General features: G+C 51.0%; 1 protein-coding gene across 1 annotated transcript in view; it reads right to left on the minus strand.

Annotated features, from left to right (window-relative positions):
- The window catches only part of PFAS (phosphoribosylformylglycinamidine synthase), a gene marked incomplete at its 5' end in the record, with an annotated part of 41,436 nt that overhangs the window by 12,986 nt on the left and 13,842 nt on the right, over positions 1–14,608 (minus strand). Inside the window, 6 exons of the mRNA XM_066571388.1 lie at positions 430–544; positions 4,510–4,601; positions 6,754–6,964; positions 8,814–8,959; positions 10,102–10,227; positions 13,047–13,202. Of these exons, the coding sequence (XP_066427485.1) occupies positions 430–544; positions 4,510–4,601; positions 6,754–6,964; positions 8,814–8,959; positions 10,102–10,227; positions 13,047–13,202 (846 nt within the window). The remainder of the gene's footprint in view (positions 1–429; positions 545–4,509; positions 4,602–6,753; positions 6,965–8,813; positions 8,960–10,101; positions 10,228–13,046; positions 13,203–14,608) is intronic.

The raw sequence follows: 14,608 nt of genomic DNA on the forward strand, positions 1-14,608 counted from the left end.
GGGGCGTTTTTGGAGGATTTTGGGGGCGTTTTTGGAGGATTTTGGGGCATTTTTTTGAGGATTTTGGGGGCTTTTTTGGAGGATTTTGGGGGCGTTTTTGGGGGAGTTTTTTGGAGGATTTTGGGGGCGATTTTGGAGGATTTTGGGGGCGTTTTTGGAGGACTTTGGGGGCATTTTTTTGAGGATTTTGGGGGTGTTTTTGGAGGATTTTGGGGGCGTTTTTGGAGGATTTTGGGGTTTTTTTTGGAGGATTTTGGGGGCGTTTTTGGAGGATTTTGGAGGTGTTTTTGGAGGATTTTGGGGGCGTTTTTGGGGGAGTTTTTTGGAGGATTTTGGGGGCGTTTTTGGAGGATTTTGGGGACTTTTTTTGAGGATTTTGGGGGCGTTTTTTGAGGATTTTGGGGGCGATTTTGGGGGTTCCAGAGTCACCTTTGGCCGAGCCCAGGACGTCGGCGTAGCTGAAGCCCCCGACGAAAACGAGACCCCGGAATCCGTCCAGGGAGGCGGAGCCCGAGCAAAGGTCCTGGGTGGTGACGTCCCACACCTGGGAACCCCAAAAAACCCCAAAATCAACCCCAAAATCAACCCCAAAACTGAGCCAGGAGACGCAGAAATGGGGATTAGCCCAAAAAAATTGGAATAAATGGGAAGAAACGCGGCCCGAACAGGCCAAAAATGGGAATTAGGCCATGAAATCCACCCCAAAAAATGTCCTAAAATCTATTAAAAACTATCCCCAAAAGTGGGAATTATCCCATAAAATCACCACCAAAAATCCCCCCAAAAATCCCATAAAAACAACCCCCAAAAATGAGAATTATCCCACAAAATCCCCCCCAAAAAATCTCCCAAAATCTATTAAAAACACAACCCCAAAAATGGGAATTATCCCATAAATTCACCCCCAAAAATCCCATAAAAACAACCCCCAAAAATGAGAATTATCCCACAAAATCCCCCCAAAAAAATCTCCCAAAATCTATTAAAAACACAACCCCAAAAATGGGAATTATCCCATAAAATCCCTCCCAAAAATCCCATAAAAACAACCCCCAAAAATGAGAATTATCCCACAAAATCCCCCCCAAAAAAATCTCCCAAAATCTATTAAAAACACAACCCCAAAAATGGGAATTATCCCATAAAATCACCCAAAAAAATCCCATAAAAATACCCCCCAAAAATGGGAATTATCCCATAAAATCACCCCAAAAAATCCCATAAAAACAACCCCCAAAAATGGGAATTATACCATAAATTCACCCCAAAAAATCCCATAAAAATACCCCCCAAAAATGGGAATTTTCCCATAAAATCCCCCCCAAAATCCCATAAAAACAACCCCCAAAAATGAGAATTATCCCACAAAATCCCCCCAAAAAAAATCTCCCAAAATCTATTAAAAACACAACCCCAAAAATGGGAATTATCCCATAAAATCCCTCCCAAAAATCCCATAAAAACAACCCCCAAAAATGAGAATTATCCCACAAAATCCCCCCCAAAAAAATCTCCCAAAATCTATTAAAAACACAACCCCAAAAATGGGAATTATCCCATAAAATCACCCCAAAAAATCCCATAAAAACAACCCCCAAAAATGGGAATTATCCCATAAATTCACCCCAAAAAATCCCATAAAAACAACCCCCAAAAATGGGAATTATCCCATAAAATCCCCCCCCAAAATCTCCCCAAATCCCATCCCAAAAATGGGAATTATCCCATAAAATCTGGCCCAAAAAATCTCCCCAAATCCCATAAAAACAACCCCCAAAAATGGGAATTATCCCATAAATTCACCCCAAAAAATCCCATAAAAACAACCCCCAAAAAATGGGAATTATCCCATAAATTCACCCCAAAAAATCCCATAAAAACAACCCCCAAAAATGGGAATTATCCCATAAATTCACCCCAAAAAATCCCATAAAAATACCCCCCAAAAATGGGAATTATCCCATAAATTCACCCCAAAAAATCCCATAAAAACAACCCCCAAAAATGGGAATTATCCCATAAAATCACCCAAAAAAATCCCATAAAAATACCCCCCAAAAATGGGAATTATCCCATAAAATCCCCCCAAAAAAATCTCCCAAAATCTATTAAAAACACAACCCCAAAAATGGGAATTATCCCATAAAATCACCCCCAAAATCCCATAAAAACAACCCCCAAAAATGGGAATTATCCCATAAAATCCCCCCCAAAATCTCATAAAAATACCCCCCAAAAATGAGAATTATCCCATAAAATCCCCCCCAAAATCTCCCCAAATCCCATCCCAAAAATGGGAATTATCCCATAAAATCCCCCACAAAAAATCTCCCAAAATCCCATAAAAATACCCCCCAAAAATGGGAATTATCCCACAAAATCCCCCCAAAAAAATCTCCCAAAATCTATTAAATACAATCCCCAAAAATGGGAATTATCCCATAAAATCCCCCACAAAAAATCTCCCAAAATCCCATAGAAACAACCCCCAAAAATGGGAATTATCCCACAAAATCAACCCAAAAATTTTTGGGGTCCCCAGGTGGTTTTGGGGTCATTTTGGGGTCTCCTGGTGGTTTTGGGGTGTTTTGGGGTGGTTTTGGGGTCATTTTGGGATCTCCAGGTGGCTTTAGGGTCCCCAGGTGTTTTTGGGGTGTTTTTGGGGTGTTTTGGGGTATTTTGGGGTATTTTGGGGTGGTTTTAAGGTCCCTAGGTGTTTTGGGGTGGTTTTGGGGTGTTTAGAGGTGTTTTGGGGTGGTTTTGGGGTGGTTTTGAGGTCCCCCCCGTTGTTTTTGGGGTGTTTTGGGGTCAATTTGAGATTCCCCCGGTGTTTTTGGGGTGTTTTTGGGTGTTTTAGGGGTGTTTTGGGGTGGTTTTGAGGCCCCCCAGGTGTTTTTGGGGTATTTTGGGCTGGTTTGGGGTTTTTTTTTTGGGGGATGTTTTCCGAGGTGTTTTTGGGGTGTTTTGGGCTGGTTTTGGGCTGGTTTTGGGGTAGTTTGGGCTGGTTTGGGGGTGTTTTGGGGATGTTTTCCGAGGTGTTTTTGGGGTGTTTTGGGGTCATTTTGGGATCTCCAGGTGGCTTTAGGGTCCCCAGGTGTTTCGGGATGTTTTTGGGGTGGTTTTGGGGTGTTTTGGGCTGGTTTTGGGGTATTTTGGGCTGGTTTGGGGGTGTTTTGGGGATGTTTTCCGAGGTGTTTTTGGGGTGTTTTAGGGGTGTTTTGGGGTTTTTTTTGGGGATGTTTTCCGAGGTGTTTTTGGGGTGGTTTTGGGGTCATTTTGGGATCTCCAGGTGGCTTTAGGGTCCCCAGGTGTTTTTGGGGTGTTTTGGGGTGGTTTTGTGCTGGTTTGGGATGGTTTCTGGGGCGGTTTTTGGGGTGTTTTTGGGGGTGTTTTTGGGGTGGTTTTGGGGTGGTTTTGGGGTTTTTTCGGGGATGTTTTCCGAGGTGTTTTTGGGGTGGTTTTGGGGCTGGGTTTGGGGTGGTTTTGGGGGTGTTTTGGGTTGTTTTGGGGGTTTTTTTTGGGGGGATGTTTTCCGGGGTGTTTTTGGGGATGTGTTTGGGGTGGTTTTGGGGTCATTTTGGGATCTCCAGGTGGCTTTGGGGTCCCCAGCTGGTTTTGGGGTGTTTTGGGGTGGTTTTGGGGATGTTTTCCGAGGTGGTTTTGGGCTGGTTTTGGGGTATTTTGGGCTGGTTTGGGGTTTTTTTTTTGGGATGTTTTTGGGGTGTTTTGGGGTCATTTTGGGATCTCCAGGTGGCTTTAGGGTCCCCAGGTGTTTTGGGGTGTTTTGGGCTGGTTTGGGATGGTTTTTGGGGCGGTTTTTGGGGTGTTTTTGGGGTGGTTTTGGGTTGTTTTGGGGTGTTTTCGGGGATGTTTTCCGAGGTGTTTTTGGGGTGGTTTTTGGGCTGGGTTTGGGGTGATTTTGGGCTGGTTTTGGGGTATTTTGGGCTGGTTTTGGGGTGGTTTTGGGGATGTTTTCCGAGGTGTTTTGGGGTGTTTTGGGCTGGTTTGGGATGGTTTTTGGGGTGGTTTTGGGTGTTTTTGGGGATGTTTTCCGAGGTAGTTTTGGGGTGTTTTTGGGGTGGTTTTGGGGATGTTTTCCGAGGTAGTTTTGGGGTGTTTTTGGGGTGGTTTTTGGGGTGGTTTTGGGTTGTTTTGGGGTGTTTTCGGGGATGTTTTTGGGGTGGTTTTTGGGGTGCTTTTTGGGGTGGTTTTGGGTTGTTTTGGGGTGTTTTCGGGGATGTTTTCTGCAGTGTTTTTGGGGTGTTTTAGGAGTGGTTTTTGGGGATTTTTTCCGAGGTGTTTTCGGGTGTTTTTGGGCTGTTTTTGGGCTGGTTTTAGGTTGTTTTTGGGCTGGTTTTGGGCTGGTTTTGGGTTGTTTTTGGGTTGTTTTTGGGGTGGTTTTGGGTTGTTTTTGGGGTGTTTTTGGGTTGTTTTTGGGGTGTTTTCGGGCTGTTTTTGGGGTGTTTTCGGGCTGTTTTTGGGTTGTTTTTGGGGTGTTTTTGGTCTCACCTGGAAGCCGGCCATGGCGAAGGCCGCCGCCATCTCCCGGTCCCCGTTGCTGCCCTCCTCCCTCAGCACGGCCACGCGCGGCCCCGGCAGCTCTGGGGGACCCCAAAAATCGGCACCGGCCCCGCCCGAAAACCCCCAAAATCCCGCAGAGCTCAAAGAACTCGAAACTCCCCCAGCAACGCCCAAAAAAAACCCCAAAAAATGGCACAAAATCCCAGCAAAATCCCAGCAAAAAAACCCAAAAAATTTAAAAAGTAAAAATCCCATTAAAAGTTCCAAAAATCTCCCAGAAATCCAAGAGAAACCCCAAAAATCCCCCAAAATCCAAAAAAAAAAAAACCCTCAAAAACTCCAGAAATCGCCTCAAAATCCCCCAAAACAACAACAAAAAAACCCCACAACAAATTCCCCCATTGATCCCCAATGTCCCCAAAATCCCCAAAATGTCCCCAAAATCCCCAAAATGTCCCAACCCCCCAAATGTCCCCAGTGTCCCCAATCCCCCCAATGTCACCAAAAGGTCCCCAATGTCCCAAATGTCCCCAAAAACCCCCAAAATCCCGCAGAGCTCAAAGAACTCGAAACTCCCCGAGCAATGCCCAAAAAAAAACCCCAAAAAATGGCACAAAATCCCAGCAAAATCCCAGCAAAAAAACCCAAAAAATTTAAAAAGTAAAAATCCCATTAAAAGTTCCAAAAATCTCCCAGAAATCCAAGAGAAACCCCAAAAATCCCCCAAAATCCAAAAAAAAAAACCCTCAAAAACGCCAGAAATCGCCTCAAAATCCCCCAAAACAACAACAAAAAAAACCCCAACAAAATCCCCCATTGATCCCCAATGTCCCCAAAAGTCCCCAAAATGTCCCCAAAATGTCCCCAAACCCCCATAATGTCCCCAGTGTCCCCAATCCCCTCAACGTCACCAAAACGTCCCCAAAATCCCCAAAATGTCCCCAAACCCCCAATGTCCCAAATGTCCCCTAAATCCTCAAAATGTCCCCAAACCCCCACAATGTCCCCAATCCACCCTAAATCCCCAAAATGTCCCCGATGTCCCCAAAGCCCCTCAATGTCCCCAGTGTCCCCATGTCCCCAATCCCCTCAACGTCACCAAAATGTCCCCAATGTCCCCAAAATGTCCCCAATGTCCCAAAATGTCCCCAATGTCCCAAATGTCCCCAAAATGTCCCCAAACCCCCAAATCCCCCCAGTGTCCCCAGTGTCCCCCAATCCCCTCAATGTCACCAAAATGTCCCCAAAATCCCCAAAATGTCCCCAAACCCCTCAATCCTCCCGATGTCCCCAATGTCCTCGATGTCCCCCAATGTCCCCAAAATCCCCAAAATGTCCCCAACGCCCCCAATGTCCCCAACACCCCTGATATCCCCTCCATGTCCCTCCATGTCCCCAAACGTCCCCCCAAATGTCCCCAGACGTCCCCAATCCTGCCAATGTCCTCAATGTCCCCCGTGTCCCCAAATGTCCCCAAAATGTCCCCAAACCCCCGATTTCCCCAATGTCCCCAATGTCCCCAATGACCCCTAAATCCCCAAAATGTCCCCAAACCCTCCCATGTCCCCGATGTCCCCAAAGTCCCCTCGATGTCCTCCCAGTGTCCCAAATCACCTCAATGTCCCCAACACCCCTGATATCCCCTCAATGTCCCCCAGTGTCCCCAAATGTCCCCAATCCCGCCAATGTCCCTCAATGTCACTCAATGTCCCCAATCCTGCCAATGTCCCCCAATGTCCCCAGTGTCCCCAAATGTCCCCAATCCCGCCAATGTCCCCCAATGTCCCCAATGTCCCCAATCCTGCCAATGTCCCTCAATGTCCCCAGTGTCCCCAAATGTCCCCAATCCCGCCAATGTCCCCCAATGTCCCCAATGTCCCCAATCCTGCCAATGTCCCTCAATGTCCCCAGTGTCCCCAACACCCCCAGTGTCCCCAATGGCCCCAATGTCCCCAACACCCCCAGTGTCCCCCAATGTCCCCGGTGTCCCCAATTGCCCCAATGTCCCCCAATGTCCCCCAGTGTCCCCCAGTGTCCCCAACACCCCCAGTGCCCCTGATGTCCCCCAGTGTCCCCAATTGCCCCCAAACGTCCCCCAGTGTCCCCAAATGTCCCCAATCCCCCCAATGTCCCTCAATGTCCCCCGTGTCCCCAACACCCCCAGTGCCCCTGATGTCCCCCAGTGTCCCCAATTGCCCCCAAATGTCCCCCCGGTGTCCCCGGTGTCCCCACCCATGCTCCGCGCCACCGGTGCCACGTAGTCGGGGTCGAAGGTGACGCTGAATTCGGGTCCCCAGCGCGTGCCCAGGTCCTGCTCCTCCTGCTCCACGCAGGCCGGGGTGGCCTGCAGCCGCTCCAGCCGGAAACTCGTCTGCTCCCAAATGTCCCTGATGTCCCCAACGGGCTGGGCCAGCACCTCCTGGCCACCCACGGCCACTGTCACCTGCGGGGAGGTTGGGGACATTGGGGACATTGGGATATGGGGCACTGGAATGGTGGCACTGGGGTTTGGGGACATTGGGGGGACAGGGACTCGTCTGCTCCCAAATGTCCCTGATGTCCCCAAGGGGCTGGGCCAGCACCTCCTGGCCACCCACGGCCACTGTCACCTGCGGGGAGGGTGGGGACATTGGGATATGGGGCATTGGAATGGTGGCACTGGGGTTTGGGGACACTGGGGACACGGAGAACATTGAGGGACATTGGAGACATCTTGAAGGACATTGAGGGACATTGGGGACATTGGAGGGGACAGGGACTCGTCTGCTCCCAAATGTCCCCGATGTCCCCAAGGGGCTCGGCCAGCACCTCCTGGCCACCCACGGCCACTGTCACCTGTGGGGACAGCATTGGGGACATTGGGGACATTGGGGACATTGAAGGACATTGGGCAGCCTGGGGACATTGAGGGGGTTTGGGGACCCTGGGGACATTGAGATATGGGACACTAGAACAGTGACATCGGGGTTTGGGGACATTGGGGACATGGAGAACATTGAGGGACATTGGGGACGTCGAGATATGGGACATTGGGATGGTGGCACTTGGGTTTGGTGACATTGGGGACATCAAGATACGGAGCAGTGAGAGGATTGAGAACATTGAGGGACATTGGGGACAGTGAGATTTGGGACATTGGGGACATTGAGGGGGTTTGGGGACATTTGGGACATTGGGGACATTGAGGACACAGAGACACGGTGACACAGGGAGAAGAGACAGAGCCACTGTCACCTGCTGAGGGACACTTGAGGACACGGGGACAACGAGGGACAATGGGGGACAGCAACACCACAAAGCCACCACCGCCCACCCAAGGGGACAGAGCCACCTCCTGTCCCCAATGTCCCCAACCTCCCCACAACGTCCCCGATCCCCCCAATGTCCCCATTGTCCCCAATGTCCCCATTGTCCCCCAGTGTCCCCATTGTCCCTAAACCCCCAATGTCCCCAATGTCCCCAATGTCCCCCAGTGTCCCCACTGTCCCCGATCCCCCCAATGTCCCCATTGTCCCCCAGTGTCCCCATTGTCCCTAAACCCCCAATGTCCCCAATGTCCCCATTGTCCCCCAGTGTCCCCATTGTCCCACAGTGTCCCCATTGTCCCTAAACCCCCGATCCCCCCAATGTCCCCCAGTGTCCCCACTGTCCCCGATCCCCCCAATATCCCCATTGTCCTTGATGTCCCCAATGTCGCCAAATCCCGTCAATGTCCTCAATCCCCCCAATGTCCCCATTGTCCCTGATGTCCCCAACGCCCCCAATGTCGCCCGTCCCCAATGTCCCAAATGTCCCCAAATGTCCCCAATGTCCCAAATGTCCCCCATTTCCCCCAACGCGCCCAATGTCCCCAAACCCCAAATGTTGCCCGTCCCTGATGTCCCCAAACCCCAAATGTCCCCAATTTCCCCCAGTGTCCCCAATGTCCCTGATGTCCCCAAACCTCCAGTGTCCCCATTGTCCCCAATGTCTCCAACCTCCAAATGTCCCCAACGTCCCCAATTTCCCCCGGTGTCCCCAGTGTCCCCATTGTCCCCGATGTCCCCAAACCCCAAATGTCACCCATCCCCAGTGTCCCCAATGCCCCCAATGTCCCCAAATGTTCCCACTGTCCCCGATGTCCCCAGATGCCCCCCGTCCTCAATGTCCCCACTGTCCCCAAAGTCCCTGATGTCTCCAACCTCCAAATGTCCCCACTGTCCCCAACGCCCCCAGTGTCCCCAATTTTCCCCAATGTCCCCAATTTCCCCCAGTGTCCCCAATTTCCCCCGCTGTCCCCGCTGTCCCCTCACCATGGCGCGGGGTCCGTAGGGGCCGCTGTGGCCGATGGGGACACAGGTGACACCGGCGTCCTGGTAGCGGCGGCACACGGGGACAGCGGCCGCCGGCGGCACCTCGAGCACCAGCCCCGGCTCCTCGGCAAAGAGCAGCGCCAGCGCTGGGGACATTGAGGGGACAGTGAGGGGACACCGGGGGGATTGGGGACATGGGGGGGTTGGGGACACTGGGGACACTGCGGGGATTGGGAGCAGTGGGGATGTTGGGGGACATTGGGGACACACTGGGGACATTGGCAACACATTGGGGACAGTGAGGGGACACCGGGGGGGTTGGGGACGTTGGGGACATGGGGGGGTTGGGGACATGGGGGGGTTGGGGACACTGGGGACATGGGGACACTGGGGATGTTGGGGGACATTGGGGACACACTGGGGACACACTGGGGACATTGGGGGATTGGGGACATTGGCAACACATTGGGGACGGTGGGGGGATTGGGGACAGTGGGGATAGTGGGGATGTTGGGGACACATTAGGGACATTGGGGACATTGAGGGGACATTGAGGGGACACGGGACATTGAGGACAGTGGGGACACATAGGGGACATTGAGGGGACACATAGGGGACACTGGGGACGCATTGGGGACAGTGAGGGGATTGGGGGATTGGTGACACATTGGGGACGCATTGGGGACATTGGTGACATTGAGGGGACACTGGGGAATTGGCGGCATTGAGGACATTGGGGGGCATTGGGGGATCGGTGACACACTGCGGACATTGGGGACACATTGGGGACAGTAGGGGGATTGGGGACACATTGGGGACATTGGGGACATTAAGGGGACACATTGGGGACACATTGGGGACATTGGTGACATTGAGGGGACACTGGGGAATTGGGGACACACTGGGGACATTGGGGACACACTGGGGACACACTGGGGACACTGGGGACACATTGGGGACACATTGGGGACACATTGGGGACATTGGGGACATTAAGGGGACACTGGAGACATTGAGGGGGCATTGGGACATTGGGGACACATCGGTGACACATTGGGGACATCGGTGACACACTGGGGACACACTGATGACACATTGGGGACATTGGGGACACATTGGGGACACATTGGGGACATTGGTGACACATCGGTGACACACTGGGGACACACTGGTGACACATTGGGGACACATTGGTGACACATCGGGGACACACTGGGGACACATTGGGGACATTGGTGACACATCGGGGACACACTGGGGACACGCGGGGGTGGCTGCTGTCACTGACGGGTGACGCTGGGCGGCGGCGCGGGGACGCTGACGGTGACGCCGCAGTTGCCGGCGAAGGCCATCTCCAGCACGCAGCCCAGCAGGCCCCCGTCGCTGACGTCATGGCCGGCCACCAGCGCGCGCTCTGGGGACACACACGGACAGGCCACCAGGGTCACCCCGGGGGCGGGAAATGCCACCTGAGGTCAGGAAATGTCACCACGGGTCACCAAGGGGGCGGGAAATGTCACCATGGGTCACCTCGGGGGCGGGAAATGTCACCACGGGTCACCGAGGGGGCGGGAAATGCCACCAGGGGTCACCAAGGGGGCGGGAAATGCCACCAGGGGTCACCCCGGGGGCGGGAAATGTCACCATGGGTCACCGAGGGGGCGGGAAATGTCACCAGGGGTCACCAAGGGGGCGGGAAATGCCACCAGGGGTCACCGAGGGGGCGGGAAATGCCACCAGGGGTCACCCCGGGGGCGGGAAATGTCACCAGGGGTCACCAAGGGGGCGGGAAATGTCACCCGAGGTCAGGAAATGTCACCAAGGGTCACCAAGGGGGCGGGAAATGTCACCAAGGGTCACCCCGGGGGCGGGAAATGTCACCCGAGGTCAGGAAATGTCGCCACGGGTCACCTTGGGGATGGGAAATGCCACCAAGGGTCACCTCAGGGGCGGGAAATGTCACCATGGGTCACCAAGGGGGCGGGAAATGTCACCCGAGGTCAGGAAATGCCACCTCAGGGCCACCGAATGTCACCCGAGGTCATGAAACGTCACGTCGGGGTCACCAAACGTCACCCAAGGTCACCAAATGTCACCCAAGGTCACCAAATGTCACGTCGGGGTCACCAAATGTCACCTCAGAGTCATCGAATGTCGCCTCAGAGTCATCGAATGTCGCCTCAGGTCACCCAAGGTCAGCAAGTGTCACCTTGGGGCCACCAAATGTCACCCCAAGGTCATCGAATGTCACCTCAGGTAAGGAAATGTCACACAGGGTCACCAAGTGTCACGTCGGGGTCATCAATGTCACCTTGGGGTCACCAAATGCCACCTCAGGGCCAGCCAGGGTCACCAAATGCCACCTTGGGGTCATCAAGTGTCACCTCAGGTCAGGAAATGTCACCTCGGGGTCACCCAAAGTCACCTTGGGGTCACCAAGTGTCACCTCAGGTCAGGAAATGTCACACAGGGCCACTGAATGTCACCCAGGGTCACCAAACATCACGTTGGGGTCACCATAGGTCACCTTGGGGTCACCCAAAGTCACCTTAGGGCCACCAAACGTCACCTCAGAGTCATCAAATGTCGCCTCAGGTCACCCAAGGTCAGCAAATGTCACCTTGGGGTCACCAAGTGTCACCCCAAGGTCATCGAATGTCACCTCAGGTAAGGAAATGTCACACAGGGCCACCAAATGTCACGTCGGGGTCTCCATAGGTCGCATTAGGGTCACCAAATGTCACCTTGGGGCCAGCGAATGTCACCTTGGGGTCACCCAAAGTCACCCTGGGGTCATCAAATGTCACCTCAGGGCCAGCCAGGGTCACCAAATGTCACCTCAGGTCAGGAAATGTCACCCAGAGCCACTAAACATCACGTCGGGGTCACCATAGGTCACCTTGGGGTCACCATAGGTCACCTTGGGGTCACCCAATGTCACCCGAGGTCATTTTGGGGACACCCCAAGGTCACCCAGGGTCACCCCAGGGCCACCAAATGTGACCCAGCCACTCCAAAGTCACGTCGGGGTCACCAAACGTCACCAAGGTCACCAAACGTCACCCAGGGCCACCTCAGTGTCACCGAATTCTCAGGTTTTCACCCCAGAACCCCCAAAATCTCCATTTCCCACCCCAAATTCGCCATTTTTCACCCCAAAATCCCCATTTTGCACCCCAAAATTGGCATTTTTTGCCCCAAAATCTCCCCATTTTTCACCCCAAAAATCTCAGTTCTTTCACCCTAAAATCCCCGTTTTTCACCCCAAAATTGCCATTTTTCACTGCAAAATTTCCATTTCCCACCCCAAAATTGCCATTTGCACCCCAAAATTGCCATTTTTTCCCATATTCACCATTTTTTGCCCCCAAATTCCCAGATTTTGCTCCAAAATTGCCACTTTTTCCTCCCAACAAGCCCCAAAATCCCTGTTTTTCACCCCAAAATCTCCATTTTTTCACCCCACGAGCCCAAAAATTGACGTTTTTCACCACAAGACCTCAGTTTTTAGCCAAAAAAAAAATCTCAAATTTTCGCCCTAAAATCACCATTCTTTGACCAAAAATCACCATTTTTTTCACCCAAAAAGTCCCAAAATCCTGTGGTTTTTTCCCAAAAATTTTCTTATTTTTTTGCCCCAAATTCACCATTTTTCACCCCAAAATTGGCATTTTTTGCCCCAAAATCTCCAATTTTTCAACCCAAAAATCTCAGTTCGTTCACCCTAAAATCTTCATTTTTCATGCTAAAATCAGCATTTTTCACCCCAAAATCCCAATTTTTCACCCCAAAATCGATGGATTTTGCCAAAACAATCTCCATTTTTTCCCACCAAAAAATCACCATTTTCCACTCCAAACTCCCCATTTTTCCCCCTAAAATCACCATTTTTTCGCCCAAAAAGCCCCAAAATCACCATTTTCCGCCCCAAAATCTCAAATTTCTCACCCCAAAAATCTCAGTTCTTTCACCCAAAAATCCCCATTTTTCATGCTAAAATCACCATTTTTTGAACAAAAATCGCCATTTTTTCACCCAAAAAGCCCCAAAATCCCCATTTTTTGCCCCAAAATCCATGGAATTTGCCAAAACAATCTCCATTTTTCCCACAAAAAAAATTACCATTTTCCACTCCAAACTCCCCATTTTTCCCCTTAAAATCACCATTTTTTGACCAAAAATCGCAATTTTTTCGCCCAAAAAGCCCCAAAATCGCCGTTTTTCGCCCCAAACCTTTGAGCAGCTCCTGGGTGACATTGAAGGCGCTCTCCAGGCTCTGGGGCTCGTCCAGGTCGGGGCAGTCGTCGCCCACCTGGGCAAACACCTGGGCAAGGGCGGAGCCTCCCAGGCGGTGCCGCCCCGGGTTCAGCTGCACCCACAGCAGGGTCCCTGAAACACCCCAAAATCACCCCAAAATCAGCCCCCGAATCACCAGAAACTGGGGGAAATTGGGGGAAAATTGACCCAAAAATGGAGCCAAAAATGGTGGAAATTTGAGCCAAAAATGGAACCAAAAATGGAGCCAAAATTGGGGAAAATTGACCTAAAAATGTGGGAAATCCACCCATAAATGGAGCCAAAAATGGAGCCAAAAATGGGGGAAATTTGAGCCAAAAATTGAGTCAAAAATGGGGAAAATTGACCTAAAAATGTGGGAAATCCAGCCATAAATGGAGCCAAAAATGGGGAAAATCCAAGCAAAACTGGGGGAATCCACCCAAAAATGGGGGCAATTTGAGCCAAAAATGGAGCCAAAAACGGGGAAAATTGACCTAAAAATGTGGGAAATCCACCCATAAATGGAGCCAAAAATGGACCTAAAAATGGAGGAATCCAACCAAAAATGGGGAAAATTGACCTAAAAATGTGGGAAATCCACCCATAAATGGAGCCAAAAATGGAGCCAAAAATGGGGGAAATTTGAGCCAAAAATTGAGTCAAAAATGGGGAAAATTGACGTAAAAATGTGGGAAATCCACCCATAAACAGAGCCAAAAATGGGGAAAATTGACGTAAAAATGTGGGAAATCCACCCATAAATGAAGCCAAAAATGGACCTAAAAATGGGGAAAATTGACCCAAAAATGGGGAAAATTGACTTAAAAATGTGGGAAATCCACCCATAAATGGAGCCAAAAATGGAGCCAAAAATGGGGGAAATTTGAGCCAAAAATGGAGCCAAAAATGGGGAAAATTGACCTAAAAATGTGGGAAATCCACCCATAAATGGAGCCAAAAATGGGGAAAATCCAAGCAAAACTGGGGGAATCCACCCAGAAATGGAGCCAAAAATGGGGGCAATTTGAGCCAAAAATGGAGGTAAAAACGGGGAAAATTGACCTAAAAATGTGAGAAATCCACCCATAAACAGAGCCAAAAATGGGGAAAATCCAAGCAAAACTGGGGGAATCCACCCAAAAATGGAGCCAAAAATGGGGGAAATTTGAGCCAAAAATGGAGGCAAAAATGGGGAAAATTGACCTAAAAATGTGAGAAATCCACCCATAAATGGAGCCAAAAATGGACCCAAAAATGGGGAAATTCGACCTAAAAATGGACCCAAAAATGGACCCAAAAATGGAGGAAAATGACCCCAAAATGGACCCAAAAATGGGGAAAATCCACCCAAAAATGGCCCAAATAGAGCTGGGAAAAACTGGAACCAAAAGGGACAAAAATGGCCCCAAATGGCCCCAAAAGTGTCCCCAGGTGTGTCCCAGGTGTGTCCCCAGGTGTGTCCCAGGTGTGTCCCCCATGTCCCCAGGTGTGTCCCAGGTGTGTCCCCAATGTCCCCA

This window comes from Molothrus aeneus, unplaced genomic scaffold, assembly GCF_037042795.1.
Source record: "Molothrus aeneus isolate 106 unplaced genomic scaffold, BPBGC_Maene_1.0 scaffold_463, whole genome shotgun sequence".
NCBI classification, from domain to species: domain Eukaryota; kingdom Metazoa; phylum Chordata; class Aves; order Passeriformes; family Icteridae; genus Molothrus; species Molothrus aeneus.